The sequence below is a fragment of the Hyperolius riggenbachi genome, chromosome 6, assembly GCF_040937935.1.
Source record: "Hyperolius riggenbachi isolate aHypRig1 chromosome 6, aHypRig1.pri, whole genome shotgun sequence".
Lineage (NCBI taxonomy): Eukaryota > Metazoa > Chordata > Amphibia > Anura > Hyperoliidae > Hyperolius > Hyperolius riggenbachi.
In genome coordinates, this window is record NC_090651.1 from 294,802,574 (window position 1) to 294,818,230 (window position 15,657).

General features: G+C 46.8%; 1 protein-coding gene across 2 annotated transcripts in view; it reads left to right on the plus strand.

The window, feature by feature from the left end:
• The window catches only part of LOC137522798 (sulfotransferase 2B1-like), an 81,361-nt gene that overhangs the window by 54,106 nt on the left and 11,598 nt on the right, over window positions 1–15,657 (plus strand). For both annotated transcript variants that reach the window (XM_068242890.1, XM_068242889.1), the window contains exons 4-5: window positions 8,258–8,384; window positions 10,021–10,115. In XM_068242890.1, the coding sequence (XP_068098991.1) occupies window positions 8,258–8,384; window positions 10,021–10,115 (222 nt within the window). The remainder of the gene's footprint in view (window positions 1–8,257; window positions 8,385–10,020; window positions 10,116–15,657) is intronic.

Sequence of the window (15,657 nt, forward strand, 5' to 3'; positions counted from 1 at the left end):
CCCCCGCAGACATCCTGTGCCTGCGCAGCCACTCACCGATGCTCCGGCCCCGCCTCTGGCTCACTTCTGGAATTTCCGACTTTAAAGTCAGAAAACCCCTGCCCCTGCGTTGCCGTGTCCTCGTTCCCGCTGATGTCAAGAGGAGTGTATAGCACAAGCCCAGTATGAAAAGTGAAAAGGTGAAGCGCTCAACAACACTTACACATTGATAGAAATATTCTTGCAAGAAATCCCAGCAAACCAATAAGTACTGATATCACAGCACAAATCTGGTGGATATTACAGTATTAGATTAGTATCATTACATAAAAACATACAGTGGGGCATACAGTGACAAAGTCCGCCTATGAGAAAGAGGGGTTAATAAATTATTGTTTGAACCAATGCACAATCCACTTAGATTGGGTCCAGGTAAAGTTCCACAGCTCAAAAAAGAGTTCACAGTCCTTAACTCTGAAATCCCCCTAGTTACACCGATCCATATAGATAGGCTGAAGTACTCTTACCATCAAAATTGGCTGATTATATTACAGATCAGCAGACAGGGCATGCATTTATTTGTAGTTCCTTGAACTGGACTCCCCTTCTTCCTAAGTGAAGCTCAAACAAAAGGACAACAAAGCGTAATCCTGTTTCAACATAAGGATCAAAACCACCACCAGTGCTCACAGCGTGCCTCCTATAGTTTTAACACCACAGTGAACAACGGAAGAAATGCACGCTCACCTATTGCACTGGCTGATCCTGTGCTGACCAGCTGTGCTCGCTTTCTAATCGGAAGGCTCTTCAAAGTACATCCGGACCTTTAAAACTCAGAAGACAATGCTCCCATAGCATAATTCCGTTTAATAAGTAAAAAGATTACAAAGTATTGCACTCACATATGTTAAAAGATCTATGCACATATAAAACATTAGGTCGTCCTCACCGCCGCTTCCTTCATTGAGCGTCTCCACACACCGCAACTGAGACCCCGCCTCTCAGTTGCCTCTCAGTTGCGGTGTGTGGAGACGCTCAATGAAGGAAGCGGCGGTGAGGACGACCTAATGTTTTATATGTGCATAGATCTTTTAACATATGTGAGTGCAATACTTTGTAATCTTTTTACTTATTAAACGGAATTATGCTATGGGAGCATTGTCTTCTGAGTTTTAAAGGTCCGGATGTACTTTGAAGAGCCTTCCGATTAGAAAGCGAGCACAGCTGGTCAGCACAGGATCAGCCAGTGCAATAGGTGAGCGTGCATTTCTTCCGTTGTTCACTGTGGTGTTAAAACTATAGGAGGCACGCTGTGAGCACTGGTGGTGGTTTTGATCCTTATGTTGAAACAGGATTACGCTTTGTTGTCCTTTTGTTTGAGCTTCACTTAGGAAGAAGGGGAGTCCAGTTCAAGGAACTACAAATAAATGCATGCCCTGTCTGCTGATCTGTAATATAATCAGCCAATTTTGATGGTAAGAGTACTTCAGCCTATCTATATGGATCGGTGTAACTAGGGGGATTTCAGAGTTAAGGACTGTGAACTCTTTTTTGAGCTGTGGAACTTTACCTGGACCCAATCTAAGTGGATTGTGCATTGGTTCAAACAATAATTTATTAACCCCTCTTTCTCATAGGCGGACTTTGTCACTGTATGCCCCACTGTATGTTTTTATGTAATGATACTAATCTAATACTGTAATATCCACCAGATTTGTGCTGTGATATCAGTACTTATTGGTTTGCTGGGATTTCTTGCAAGAATATTTCTATCAATGTGTAAGTGTTGTTGAGCGCTTCACCTTTTCACTTTTCTATTGTTTAGGGTGGTAGACACTTCCCAAGGTGTAGCGATCCAGCACTTTACACAATACAGCACCTAGTTGGCGTTGAGGGTTATATTAATCCGCGCTGTAGCTGCAGGAGTGAGGAGGGATTGCTTGGAGGAGCGCACAGGCCACTCATTACAATCTACAAGCCCAGTATGGTCTGTGCCTGCGCAGTACGCTCCTGGTGACATCAGGGGAAGCGAGGACACGGCAATGCAGGCGCAGGGGTTTTCTGACTTTAAAGTCAGAAATTACAGAAGTGAACCGGAGGCGGGGCCGGAGCATCGGTGAGTGGCTGCCCAGCACAGGATGCCTGCGGGGGACCATTAGAAGCCCCGGGTAAGTTCAACTCATTTTCCCCCGACCCCCCTACAGTATCCCTTTAAGTGTGTCCTGTGTTGGGATCACTCACCCTCTGCCCTGGGAGCTGCAGTGTAGTGGTAGCTTCAGATCCTGACTGCAGAGCCCTGTGGCCAATCAGGCAGGGGGAGCTGCCAATCACAGCCACTGCTCTGCTTTCTTACAGGAGCCGATGGTCTTGAAGGCGGGACCATTTGGGCCATTCACTGCGTGAATGCAGTTAATTCAGGAGTGCGCTGCATGCTCACACATCGCGCCGACTCCTGCCCACAGTCCGGATTCCATTGGTTGTCAGCGATGCAATTGAGGAGTGAGTGTTGTCTGCATACCCTATGCCAGGACTCCTCCTGCCCTCACCCCCACGAGTCGGGATGCTTCCAACCAGCGATCCTTTTCAGGAGAGAGTGTACCGCTCATCGTGTTGGGACTCCTCTTGTGTTCTCACATTGTGATCTAGTGGCGATGGGTTCATGGAGCCGGGATGCCCGCAGTCCGGATTAACATGTGGCCAGCGATGCACTTCAGGAGTATGCTCACCGTGCTGAGACTCCTGCATTCTGGCATTGTGATCTAGCGGTGATGGGGTCATGGAGCCGGGATGCCCGCAGTCCGGATTACAACATGTGGCCAGCGATCCACTTCAGGATTGAGCGTACCTGCTCACCGTGTCGGGACTCCTCCTGCTTTCTCGCATTGTGACCTGGCGGCGCTGGGGTCATAAAGAGGGGGAAACAATTGAAGATAGAAGCCCTGAGAGGAAACCAGATGGATGACGAGCACGCTGAGCCTCGGCTGCGCTTGCAGTCAGCAGCTGCTGCAGTGAACACATTAGCTTAGAGGGGGAGACCTAGCACTGCGCCGAATATTGTATGTTCGGACCATAAGACGCACTGACTTTTCCCCTCTACTTTTGGGGGAGAAAATGGTCCGAAAAATACGGTAGATTTAAACATAAAATAAAACTGTGGAATATCTTAAAAAGTCATTTTTAAGTGAAGGAAGATAGATACAGTCATTTATTTCATTCGTTTATTTTCAGTTCAGGCATCCTTTAAAGGACAACTATCGCGAAAACAATAGGCAGTTAAAATCTGACAGCAGTTTAAATGCCAAAATAGTAAGATACCAGCCAGCCTCCCTACTCACTTGCACACTATTTTGTCAGTTAGACTTTGAAACTGTTATTCAGGAAATGCTGTTAAAAACAAAGAAATCCCTGAGAATCCTCCTATGAGGAGATGGATTGGCCTACTTTTTTCACAATAGTGGCCCTTTAACCACTATACGACCGCTCCACGCCAATTGGCATGAACGCGGCCACAGCCCTAGGACTGCCTAACGTCAATTGGCGTGTAGTTCTTGGGGCGGATTTTGCAGGGGATCGCGCGCCGATGCGCGCGCATCCCCGCTTGAATGACGGAGCTTCGCTCCGCCATCAGTCTCCCAGTGGCGGTCTAAACTAGGAAACAGTTAGATGGTGAAAACCAGCCGTCTATTTACTAGGGACAGCGCTGCGATCTATGGCAGCGCTGTACTGGGGACAGCCATGTGACACGGCTGTCCCACTGGGACACAAGAGAGCGATCGGCTCTCATAGGCTGAAGCCTATGACAGCCGATCGCCGGCTATTGGCTGACTGGGGGAGAGAGGGTGTTTGGGGGCAAAAAATATTAAATAAATAAGGGAATATGTTTGTAAAATAATAAAAAAAAATTATAAAAAAATAAATAAACATCCTGGCAGGGATCAGACCCCACCAACAGAAAGCTCTGTTGGTGGGGAGAAAAGGGGTGGGGGGAATCGCTTGTGTGCTGAGTTGCGCGGCCTTGCAGCGAGGCCTTAAAGCTGCAGTGGCCTATTTCCTGAAAAACTGCCTGGTCCTCAAGTGGTTAAAAGGCAATATGTACAGAAGGATCCGCAAACCAAGCAGTGGTAGAAAAACGCTGGTATTCTTTATTCAGAAATACCACATGGCAAAAGCAGTAAAATCACAAGCTTCAACTAACGCGTGTCGGGCTTACAATCTGCCCTTAATCATAGTTAAAAGGCAAGCTGAATTCTGCATGTATTTGATATATAAAAATGACTTATCGTTTGACTCAGTCGTTCAATATCTCAAGCTATTGCAATCAAAGCTTTATAAATTAAATTTATATTGACTCTTCATTCATGTCTGCACCAATCCATATCTGTACTTCAGGCCGCCATAACAATGTTTTGTTTTTTTAAATATGATTTATTTAATCAAAAATAAAAAGAATTCCAGTACACAACACTGCACAGCATACATAAGATATGCCGATACAGGCATAAATAAAGCTATATAATTCAAGTGCTTTACTAAACACATTACAATAGCTTCAAAGTTGAGATTTAAAGAAATACTGTAATAAAAAATACCCCTCTGGGTGATACTTACCTTGTGGGGGGAAGCCTCTGGATCCTAACGAGGCTTCCCCCATCCTCCGTTAAGTGCCCGGGTCCCCCGAAGTCCGGAGATGTAAATATTTACCTCTCTGTGATCCAGCACAGGCGCACTAGCGGCTTTTCGTTCGGGTAAGGTGGAAATAGCTGAACCCGATCGATTCGCTCTACTGCATAGGAGCGAGTCCTTTTGCAACTGCGCAGTAGAGCGGATACGAATGGGTTCGGCTATTTCCACCTAGCCTGAAGGAAGAGCCGCTACTGCACCTACACTGGGTCCTGGCAAGGTAAATATATCAAGCCTTGTCAGGCTTGTTGGGGGAGGATTGTGGGAGGCCTTGGGGGGAGCCAGCACTGGATTGCCTGCAGCTACAGGGATGGAGGAAGCCTCATTGGGACCCTGAGGCTTCCCCCTCTTAAGGTGAGTACCCCCCGGGGGATAATTTTTTTGATACAGAGTCTCTTTAATCCTGTCCCTGATTCTGCTAAATCCAATGATACCATATATGTATTGGTATCCCACTTTTCCTGTCCTGGAATAGGTGCGCCAGTACAGGTAGTCAGATATAGGTGTAGCCAGTATAGGTAGCCTGGAATAGGTGCCACCAGTACAGGTAGCCAAATATATGTGCAGCCAGTATAGGTGGCCAGGAATAGATGCCCCCAGTACAGTTAGCCATGTATAGGTTCAGCCACTATAGGTAGCCAGGTATAGGTTCAACCAGTATAGGTAGCCAGGTATAGGTGCTGCCAATACAGGTAGCCACGTATAGGTGCAGCCAGTTAGGTAGCCAGATATAGGTGCCGCCAGTGCAGGTAGCCAGATATAGTTGTAGCCAGGAATAGGTGCTCCAGTATAGGTAGCAGGTATAGGTGCCCCAATATAGGTAGTAGGTATAGGTGCCCACAGTATAGGTAGCCAGATATATATGCCACTGTGGGGAAGGGGTCCGACATCATCCTCCATCCCTCCACATGGGGCCACCTCCTGTGGACCCTTGCAGAGCTGGAGCGCAGGAGTCGGTGTGTAATTAACTCACCCGATCGCACACTTCATGCCGTGTCCTCTCTGGCAGCAGGCTCCTCTCTGTCCCCAGATCTCTGTATGGTGCGTATGTTGTCATGTGTCATATAGGGAACAGGAAGAAGAGAGGAGACAGCTGCTGGCGAACGACACGTGGCAAGGAGCGAACGATCGGCTAAGTAATTACACACCGCTCCAGCTCTGCAGAGAAGCAGAGGAGGGGGGCCCATTTGAAGGGAGGGAGGAATGATGTCAGCCCCCCCTCCCTGCTACTTCCTGGAGGAAATATTGCCAAATAACATACTGTGGGCAGTTGGAGCCCTTGCCTGCCATAACGTACATAGTACATGCTTGGCAGGGAAAGGGTTAAAGTACACCTGAAAGGGTTAAAGTACTTGCCTTTTAAACAATATCAGTTGCCCAGCATCCTGCTGAGCTTTTTGGCATCAGTAGTGTCTCCATAGCTCATAACTGTCCCTCTTTTGGATGGACAGTCTCTCTTTGGGAGCCCTGTCCCCGTCCCTCTTTCCTGCCCTCATTTGAACCAGGATAGAAAGGACCATGTGGTTTGAATTATAAAACATAATTTTCCTATGAAATCTTTATGGTATTCGTGACTAGGGGTGTGCTGGGAGCATGATTAGGGGTGTGGCAGGGGCGTGGCTTAAGTGTCCCTCTTTCTCATCTCAAAAAGTTGGGAGGTATGGGGCTTGATTCACAAAGCGGTGCTAACTGTTAGCACGCCTGTGAAAACCCCCTTAGCACGTCTAAACAAGCTTTTCGCGCATAAAACTCCGCCTGAAGTGCCCATTAAAGCCTATGGGACTCAGCGCGTGTAAAACTTTGCGCGCGTAAATCTTTGCGCGTGTAAAACTTTGCGTGCGATCTGATTGAGAAATCCGGTGCTAACCTACTTAGCACCCTGGTTAGCGCGTCTAAAGACTTTAGACGTGCTAAGTAGGTTAGCGCCGCTTTGTGAATCAAGCCCATGGTGTCTTAATCACACACCTGAAACAAGCATGTGGCTAACCCAGTCAGGGTTGGGTCAGAAAACCTTACTGGCATGTTTGTTTAGGGTCCATGGCTAAAAGTATTGGAGGAAGAGGATCAGCTGGTTACCCAGTGTGACAGCTCCAAGCAACCCTGTTCCGTCCAACACAGCTGCATTTCCTGCCCCAGCCACTGAGAGTCCCAGAATGCCTTTCTCACTGTGCACAGAGTAACAAATTGGATTGTTTGCAGTGTCCCTACGCAATACAATCTTGACTGTATGAACTACCAACACATTCTGCAATCTTATCACAAGATATTTGATATGCTGCCACCACCTCACAAGAAAGTGCGAAGAACACCTAAAGCTATCTATTCGTGTAAGACAAAGGTTATTTTCACAACCAAACTAGAATTACAGTATTACTATCTGGTAACATCTCTTCAGAAAGCAGGGTTCTTTACTGGATTACGCAGGATGAAATATTATATTTAATTCCTCAGAAACCGATAACTCTGCTTTGGTCATAATTACCATTCAACTCTGAAAACATTCATATTTTGGTAAAAATCATTCTCCCTTCTTTGCCAAAAGTTGGCATCAACCGAAATATGAAAATATGATAGAAAACCTATATCAAATCTATGTGGGTGACCAATTATAAATCTGAACTTTTGTACCCAAGGAGCAAATCTTTCTCTGACATGGTCTTGCCTTTCATGCTGTCCTGAAGAGGGGATTTGTGGTTCAGGCCCCCCCGTGAATGTTTTATCAAGTAGAGTGCAAAACAAGGGACCAGAACCTTAGTTTGAGCCCTGGGCTGCACACTGGGCCACTCGAGAGACTTTTTTTTGTATGGTTTTTTTTTTAGCCATCCATTAAATCTATTTAATGTTTGTAGTTATGTCTTCATATGAGTAATATGGAAACTGTGGTCTTTCCAATTATCCAGAAGATCCAATTGCACCTCCTAACCCTCCCATACAAGAATCTTCATAAGTGGTACCCCTGCCTACATTTTCACATTATATAAGGTATTCTCATTCATTGGACTTATCTGTTCAAGTAAGATTCCACCTTCATTAAATAATTATTTGAGAGGTCTGAGCGGTACATAAGTTCCTTTGTAATTTAGCCTGTTTTCACCACAGCTAAATCTACACCCTGTTTGGATACTCTTATCTCTCCCAGGGCGTAGATTTTAAAAGCCTGTCTCCATATTCTCCCCACACTATCGCTGCTCTGTCGCCACTACATTCAGCTGTCAGCTGGGCTACATGCGCCGGTCAGGAGCCAAATTCACTGGCTTCTTCTGACCCTGTGGTCACTGTGAGCCAATACATGGAGTGTGTATGCTATCCTCCTGCTTGTGTATCTTTCCTCCAGGCACTTAGCTGTCTTCTAAAAACATAGTAACAAGCTAATTGATGTCCCCCAAAATGTTTTTAGACTATAGTAGGAATTGTGAGCTCCTCTGTTAGTATGTATTCTGTAAAGCACTGCAAAGGTGTCACCGCTGTATAAATACATGATAATACTGCCATCAGATACACTGTGAGCTAAGCTATAATTGAATAAAAAACATGACACGCACACATATATATATACCATTCCTTCTATGCTGTTTTTTTAATATTTTGTACTCTTCAGGTTGTGTACACAATTCGAAACCCTAAAGATGTGATTGTGTCCTTGTTCTACTTCACCAAGATTCTTAGCCTCTTCAAAGCAAATGATGATTTTCAAAAATGTATAGATGGCTTTTTCGAAGGAACCGGTGAGTGTACAGCAAAATAAAATATCAAATGTAAAAATCTCCTGCTAACTAAATATTCAAGTGTAATTCTGCTAGTAATACCAAATTACTGTAATGAATCCAGTGGCTTAATTACAAATCATTTGACTGCCCCCTCTAAAAAAAATCATATATCCTCACTTGCCCTTTCCCAAGCGTTCATCCTCCTTCCTTCTGCTTCCCTTTGATCCTCACAGCCTTGGTCCCATTAACCAGTAATTATAAAACAAGTGTTACCACCAAGACTTTTCAGATTACAATGCAGCCGCCATTCTTCCCCCTTCCTAATCATAACATGTGGGGCCACAGCAACACCTGTTCCAGAGGGCATATCTGTATTGGAAGAGGGTCTCATCGCTAATAGATCATAACTGCATTATTGATCAAGGGATAATTTAGGATTGATTTTGTGTCAGTCATTTCAGTTCTTAAAGTGTAGCTGTAGAAAAAAAAAGCCCCAAATGGGTACTTGGTAGATAGGTAGGTAGAGGGAAGCCTCTGAATAATCCAGAGGTTTCCCCTATCCCCCTCCTCATTGCCGTTCCTTTGTTAGTCTTGACGATGGAGCTCAGCTGCATTGCACAAGGGCAGATGGCTAACGCCTGCACAGTATCACCAAGCCAAATGGGCTTGGCTTTCTCCACCAAGGCCCAAATGGCGGTGTAAGATGCTGGAAAGCGTAATGGTTAAGGGCTCTGCCTCTGACATGGGAGACCAGGGTTCGAATCTCGGCTCTGCCTGTTCAGTAAGCCAGCACCTATTCAGCAGGAGACCTTAGGCAAGTCTCCCTAACACTGCTACTGCCTATAGAGCGCGTCCTAGTGGCTGCAGCTCTGGCGCTTTGAGTGCGCCAGGAGAAAAGCGCGATATAAGTGTTTGTCTTTGTCTTTGTAAGATGCAATCTTATGGATCGGATTCTTGTAGTGTAGAATCCTCTATTAGCTGTAGAGAACCATGGTTTAGTCAGGAGACTATAATACAGAGTTCTTCTTTAAGGCACATTTCTAGAAGAACAATACTGAGAGCTTTAGAAAATGTTGCTTTTGTTTCCTGAAGGCCACAGAACAGCTTATCTCCCCTGGAACCAGACATTCCATCTGGGTAAGCTGGCAGAACATAAACATTTTCAGTTGGAACACATAACATAATTTCATGGTATTACTGAAGGAAGATCCATATAGGGTGGGCCACATTTACGGCTGCGCAGAGTGTCTTATCAACCACATGACAACAGGGCCCAATAGCACACTCCTGTGACCTTCTACATGTGATTGACAGACATGACACACTCACGGAACAACCCCCATTTGGGGTCAAGAGTTAACCCTTGGTAAGCTGTTTATAATAGACAGACAGCTCCCAGGGAGGACACTTCTCCCTCATTGCTACTGGCACTGCACAAGCATGAGCCCTTGTGCACCTGCTCAGTGCAGTCATGCTTACTCACATATTGGAGCATGGCTGTGAACTTCTGAGAGTCCCATCACTGGATCGGTGGTCAAGAGGAGGACTTAGGAAGCCTGTGGAAGATCCAGATGCTTCCCTCTACCAAGGAAAATATCTGTATTTCTCTCCAATTAATCTCACAGGTTTTCTTTAAAGTACACTTTTCTTTCAGATATGCATGGCTCATGGTTTGACCATATCAAAGGTTGGATGCAAATGAAGGGCGACAGACGATTTTTCTGTATCACATATGAGGAGCTCCTGAAGGTATGGAAAGGCAGGGGAATAGATAATCTCTTCTAACGAATCTATTCCAGCTGCAACTCTGAATGTCTCACTAAACAACTGCAGATCATATAAGTAATATAAATACCTGTATATTTCTGAGGGTTCATGTACAGTGGAGAAACCATCACTAAGGTGGCCAGACATTAGGTGGCCTTATCTTTTTAGACAGATGTTATCTTATTGATTCATTGAAATCTGCATGGATGATCAATAAACCTTTGAAGATTTTACACAGTTGAATATCATTCATTCAATACAAATGATAGAAAGCAGGCGGAGCATCAATCCTTGCAATTTAGGATTTATTTAGAATTCAGCATACAGGACATACCAAACATGTATGGGTGCAAAGACACTGGCCTTACTGCCGGTTCGCGGGATTACCGCTTCTTTAAAGAAAGGTGTACAAATGGTTAGCATTTAAGAGGAACTGACAGAGAGTTAAGTATGTAATATTCATTTGCAAGTACATAATGTGTTTATTTTAAATAATTTTACTCAGTTCAGGCTCCCTTTAAAGGGAACCTAAACTGAGAGGGATATGGATGTTTCCTTTTAAACAATACCAGTTGCCTGGCAGTCCTGCTGATCTCTTTGATTACAGTAGTGGCTGAATCACACACCTGAAACAAGCATGCAGCTAATCCAGTCTGACTTCAGCCAGAGCACCTGATCTGCATGCTTGTTGAGGGGCTGTGGCTAAAAGTATTAGAGATACAGGGTCAGAAGGAGAGTCAGGGAACTGGTATTATTTTAAACGGAAAAAGCCATAGCCTTCTCAGTTTAGGTTCCCTTTAAAGTGACCCATAGATGAAGTAAACTGCCGTTTTTTTACTTACCCGGGGCTTCCACCAGCCCCATAAGTATGGATTAATTGCTCGCCGTCCTCCTGCAGTCCTTCCGCAGTCCTCCGAAATCCTCCGTTCAGCCGCAGTCAACTCCCGGCAAGAGGTTCAGTCGGACTCAGTCTGACTGAGTGACATCAGCCGGGGGGCCTTTTGCGCTTGCGCAGAAGGTCCGCCGCTGACATCACTGAGCCGCTTATCGGGGCTCACTGCAGCTGAACGGGACATCGTAGGAGGACAGCAAGGGACACAGCCATGCTTATGGGACTGGCCTCCCTGATATGCTCCTTTGCAAAAGCAATAGGCAGATCGGTAATCTTGTTCATGAATTAAAGCTACCGTGAGCTGACAAAATAACATTTTCTAGGTTTACTTGTATCTTATAGATCCATCCACAGAGATACGTATATTGTCCCAAATTATCTCTAGAGATGGCCCGAACCTCCAATTTTCGGTTCGCGAACGTCCACAAAAGTTCGCTTAGTGCAAAATTTTGCGTGCCGCAATAGACTTCAATGGGGAGGTGAACTTTGAAAACTAGAAATGAAACACTTATGCTGGCCAGAAAAGTGATGGAAAAGATGTTTCAAGGGGTCTAACACCTGGAGGGGGGCATGGCGGAGTGGGATAGATGCCAAAAAGTCCTGGGGAAAAATCTGGATTTGAGCGCACGCAGTGTCACTGTGCCTGTCCGGTACCTGTGTGTATGTGACAGGTGCAAATTGTTATACCCATCTCTGCATATACCTACCTGTTGTTCACAGTGCACCCACCTACCTATGTGAGCGCACGCAGTGTCGCTCTGCCTGTCCGGTACCTGTCTGTGTGTGACAGGTGCACATTGTAATACCCATCACTGCATATACCTACTACCTGTGGTTCATTTCAGTGCACCCACCTACCTACGTGAGCGCACGCAGTGTCACTGTACCTGCTCAGTACCTGTGTGTGTGTGACAGGTGCACATTTTAATACTCATCACTGCATATACCTACCTGTTGTGTTCAGTGCACCCACCTACCTACGTGAGTGCACGCAGTGTGATATACTACTCTAAACAATACACTAAACCAACATCTCTTCATGTGCTTATACAAAAACTTTATTTGTGGCATGCAAAAAATAGCCAGCAGCGGGACAACATTACCCTCCCTTAAAACCAATTAAAAACCCTGGTCATACTACAAAAGCGTGATTGATTCATCCCACTGTCACCTTGATGGTTATAATCAGTCTGATCGCCCAGCACAAGCCTATGCCAACCAGACTAATCCACCACTCAAGTATACTGACATATAGTGTCAGACCCAATACGCTTTGAGAAAGCCCCGTGGGCGGGGCGAAACGCGTCAGCGGGAGGGCCTGGTCTGCACATGTGAGCGCTCACACATCCGGAACGCCGAGCGACGCCCGTGGAATCTCCTGGAGAGAGACGGCAGCAGATCGGAGGGCGAGGTGACGCAGGTGGCGTCGGGCTGAGGCGGAGATTACGCAGCCCTGAGCGGAGCTCCCTCGCTGGAAGCAATACACTGCTGTGCTGATCGCCGGAGATGATGCCTCCACTCACCGCAACTTGGGTGGTGATGTATAGCAGCTGCTAAGACACGGCTATGTATATTGAAGTGCCATCATAGTTCTGGAGAAATACTGTGATATATCAGTCTGGTATATGTCACGCTCTGCAGCGGTATAAATGTCAACAGTCAATTTATGACACACTGGAATACATTGATTAGAGCGGATGCTGGGACATTGAGACATAGTAGCAGTGATCCTGAAATGGCAGAATTTGGAAGCAGAAATACAGCGCTGAGATAGTTGGCCAAACATTGAACTGTGTGTGAGTGGAGGCCTTGCGGTGTGCGCCGGTGGTGGGCCCACAAATTGTCAGTATACTTGAGAGGTGGATTAGTCTGGTTGGCATAGGCTTGTGCTGGGCGATCAGACTGATTATAACCATCAAGGTGACAGTGGGATGAATCAATCACGCTTTTGTGGTATGACCAGGGTTTTTAATTGGTTTTAAGGGAGGGTAATGTTGTTCCGCTGCTGGCTATTTTTTGCATGCCACAAATAAAGTTTTTGTATAAGCACATGAAGAGATGTTGGTTTAGTGTATTGTTTATAGTTGTCTATGGTACCAACATTTCTCCTCTTGTTAGAAGAGTGGTGCTATCAATAACACGTTGGCCACCCAATTCTTGTTAGTTTTTCTGGAGTGATATACCACTCCATGCATACCTGTTAACTGCACCTGTGTGACTGCACATTGTATTAGTCAAGTCAGTGCATACCTTTCACTTCATCCCCCCCAATATGGACAAAACGGACAAAACAGGTAGAGGCAGAGGTAGAGGCAGACCCAGAGAAAGGTCACCCGGCACGTCTGTGCGAGGTCGTGCCGATGTGATTTCGTGCGGCCCTGGACCAAAGTACAGTGCTCGGAAGAAGGCACGTCCCATCAACTCCCAAGATTGTCAGGACGTGGTTGACTATTTAACACAGAACACCTCATCTTCCGCAGCCACCAGCGCTACTTTAAGTACCACATCCACTACATTTGACAGTTCGCAGGAGTTATTTGGTGGGGAAATCACTGATGCACAGCCATTATTGTTACAACCAGATGAAGGCGCTAAGCAAGTTACACCACCTCATATGTCTGAGTTAGGCGACACTATGGACGTAACGTGTGAGGAGGAGGAGGATGAAGTACCTGCTGTTGGTGCAGTTTTGGAGGTGTCTGAAGCAAATGAAGCTGGGCAGGATGATTATGATGAGGATGATGATACGGATGCCACATATGTTCCCAATAGAGGAGATGAACAGGGGGACAGTTCAGAGGGGAAGTCAGAGAGGAGTAGGAGGAGACGAGTTCCTGAAAGAAGCAGGGGGAGGTCGTCATCAGAAACAGCTGGTGGCAGTGTCCGGCGCCATGTATCGCCACCTATGGACAGCCAGCCACCATGCCCTTCAACGTCAGCTGCTGACGCCACCATAGTGCCATCACCCCAGGGGGCACAGCGGTTTGGAAATGTTTTAATGTATCTGCCGTAGAACAGAGCAATGCCATCTGTTCTCTCTGCCTCCAAAAATTGAGCCGTGGAAAGGCCAACACCCACGTAGGGACAATTGCCTTATGAAGGCACATGGAGAAAAGGCACAAACTGCAATGGGAAGAGCACCAGAGGAAAAGCAGCACACAAAAGCAAAGCCACCCTCCTTCTCCTCTTCCTCCTTCAGGTGCAGCATCTTCAGCCGCTTTCTCCCTTGCACCTTCACAGCCACCCTCCTCCACTCCGCCTCTGACCTTGAGCGGTTCCTGCTCCTCTGCCCACAGCAGCCAGGTGTCTGTGAAGGAAATCTTTGAGCGGAAGAAGCCAATGTCTGCCAGTCACCCCCTTGCCCGGCGTCTGACAGCTGGCTTGGCGGAACTGTTAGCTCGCCAGCTGTTACCATACCAGCTGGTGGACTCTGAGGCCTTCCGTAAATTTGTGGCCATTGGGACACCGCAGTGGTAGATACCAGGCTGCAATTATTTTTCTAAAAAGGCGATACCCAAACCGTACCATGGAAGTTGAGAGGCAAGTGATGTCATCTCTGGCACACAGCGTTGGGTCAAGGGTCCACCTGACCACAGATTCCTGGTCTGCCAAGCACGGTCAGGGCAGGTACATTACTTACACAGCCCATTGGGTCAACCTGGTGACCGATGGCAAGCAGGGAGTATATGGCTGTGCAGCGGACCAACTTGTGACACCTCCACGGCTTGCAGGCAGGCCTCCTGCTACATCCTCTTCGCTGTCGTCGTCGTCCTCCTCCTCCTTGGCTGAGTGGCAGTTCAACTCTACTGGTGCTGCGATCTCCTCTCCAGCTACACAGCCCCAGCTCCCCAGGGCCTATGCTGCATGCCAGGTATGATGGTGTCACGCCATGTTAGATATGTCTTGCCTCAAAGCGGAGAGTCACACTGGAGCAGCTCTCCTGGCTGCTCTTAACAAACAGTTGGATCAGTGGCTGACCCCACACCAGCTGGAGATCGGCAACGTGGTGTGTGACAACGGCAGAAATCTCATTTCCGCTTTCAATTTGGGAAAGCTGACACATGTACCCTGCATGGCACATGTGTTGAATCTAGTCATTCAAAGATTTGTGTCAAAGTACCCAGGATTAGAGGACATCCTGAAGCAGGCCAGGAAGTTGTGTGGGCATTTCAGGCAGTCTTACATGGCCATGGCACGTTTTGCGGACATTCAGCGGAGAAACAACTTGCCGGTGAGATGCTTGATATGTGATAGCCCGACTCGTTGGAATTCGACCCTGGTCATGTTCTCTCGCCTGCTAGAACAGGAGAAAGCCGTCACCCGGTACCTCTACAATTTCAGTAGAAGGACACAATCCGGGGGGATGGGGTTGTTCTGGCCCAACAACTGGACACTGATGTGAAATGGATGCGGCCGTTTGAGGAGGTGACCAACCTGGTGAGTCACAGTGAAGGCACCATCAGCGACTTGATCCTGTATGCTTACTTCCTGGAGCGTGCCGTGCGTAGAGTGGTAGATCAAGCTGTGGAGGAGCATGAAGAAGAGGAAGCTTTGTGGGATAAATTCTCATCAGAACCAGATGTTTCCTCAACACCTGCGGCAGCACAGAGGGGGGAGTAGGAAGAGGAGGAA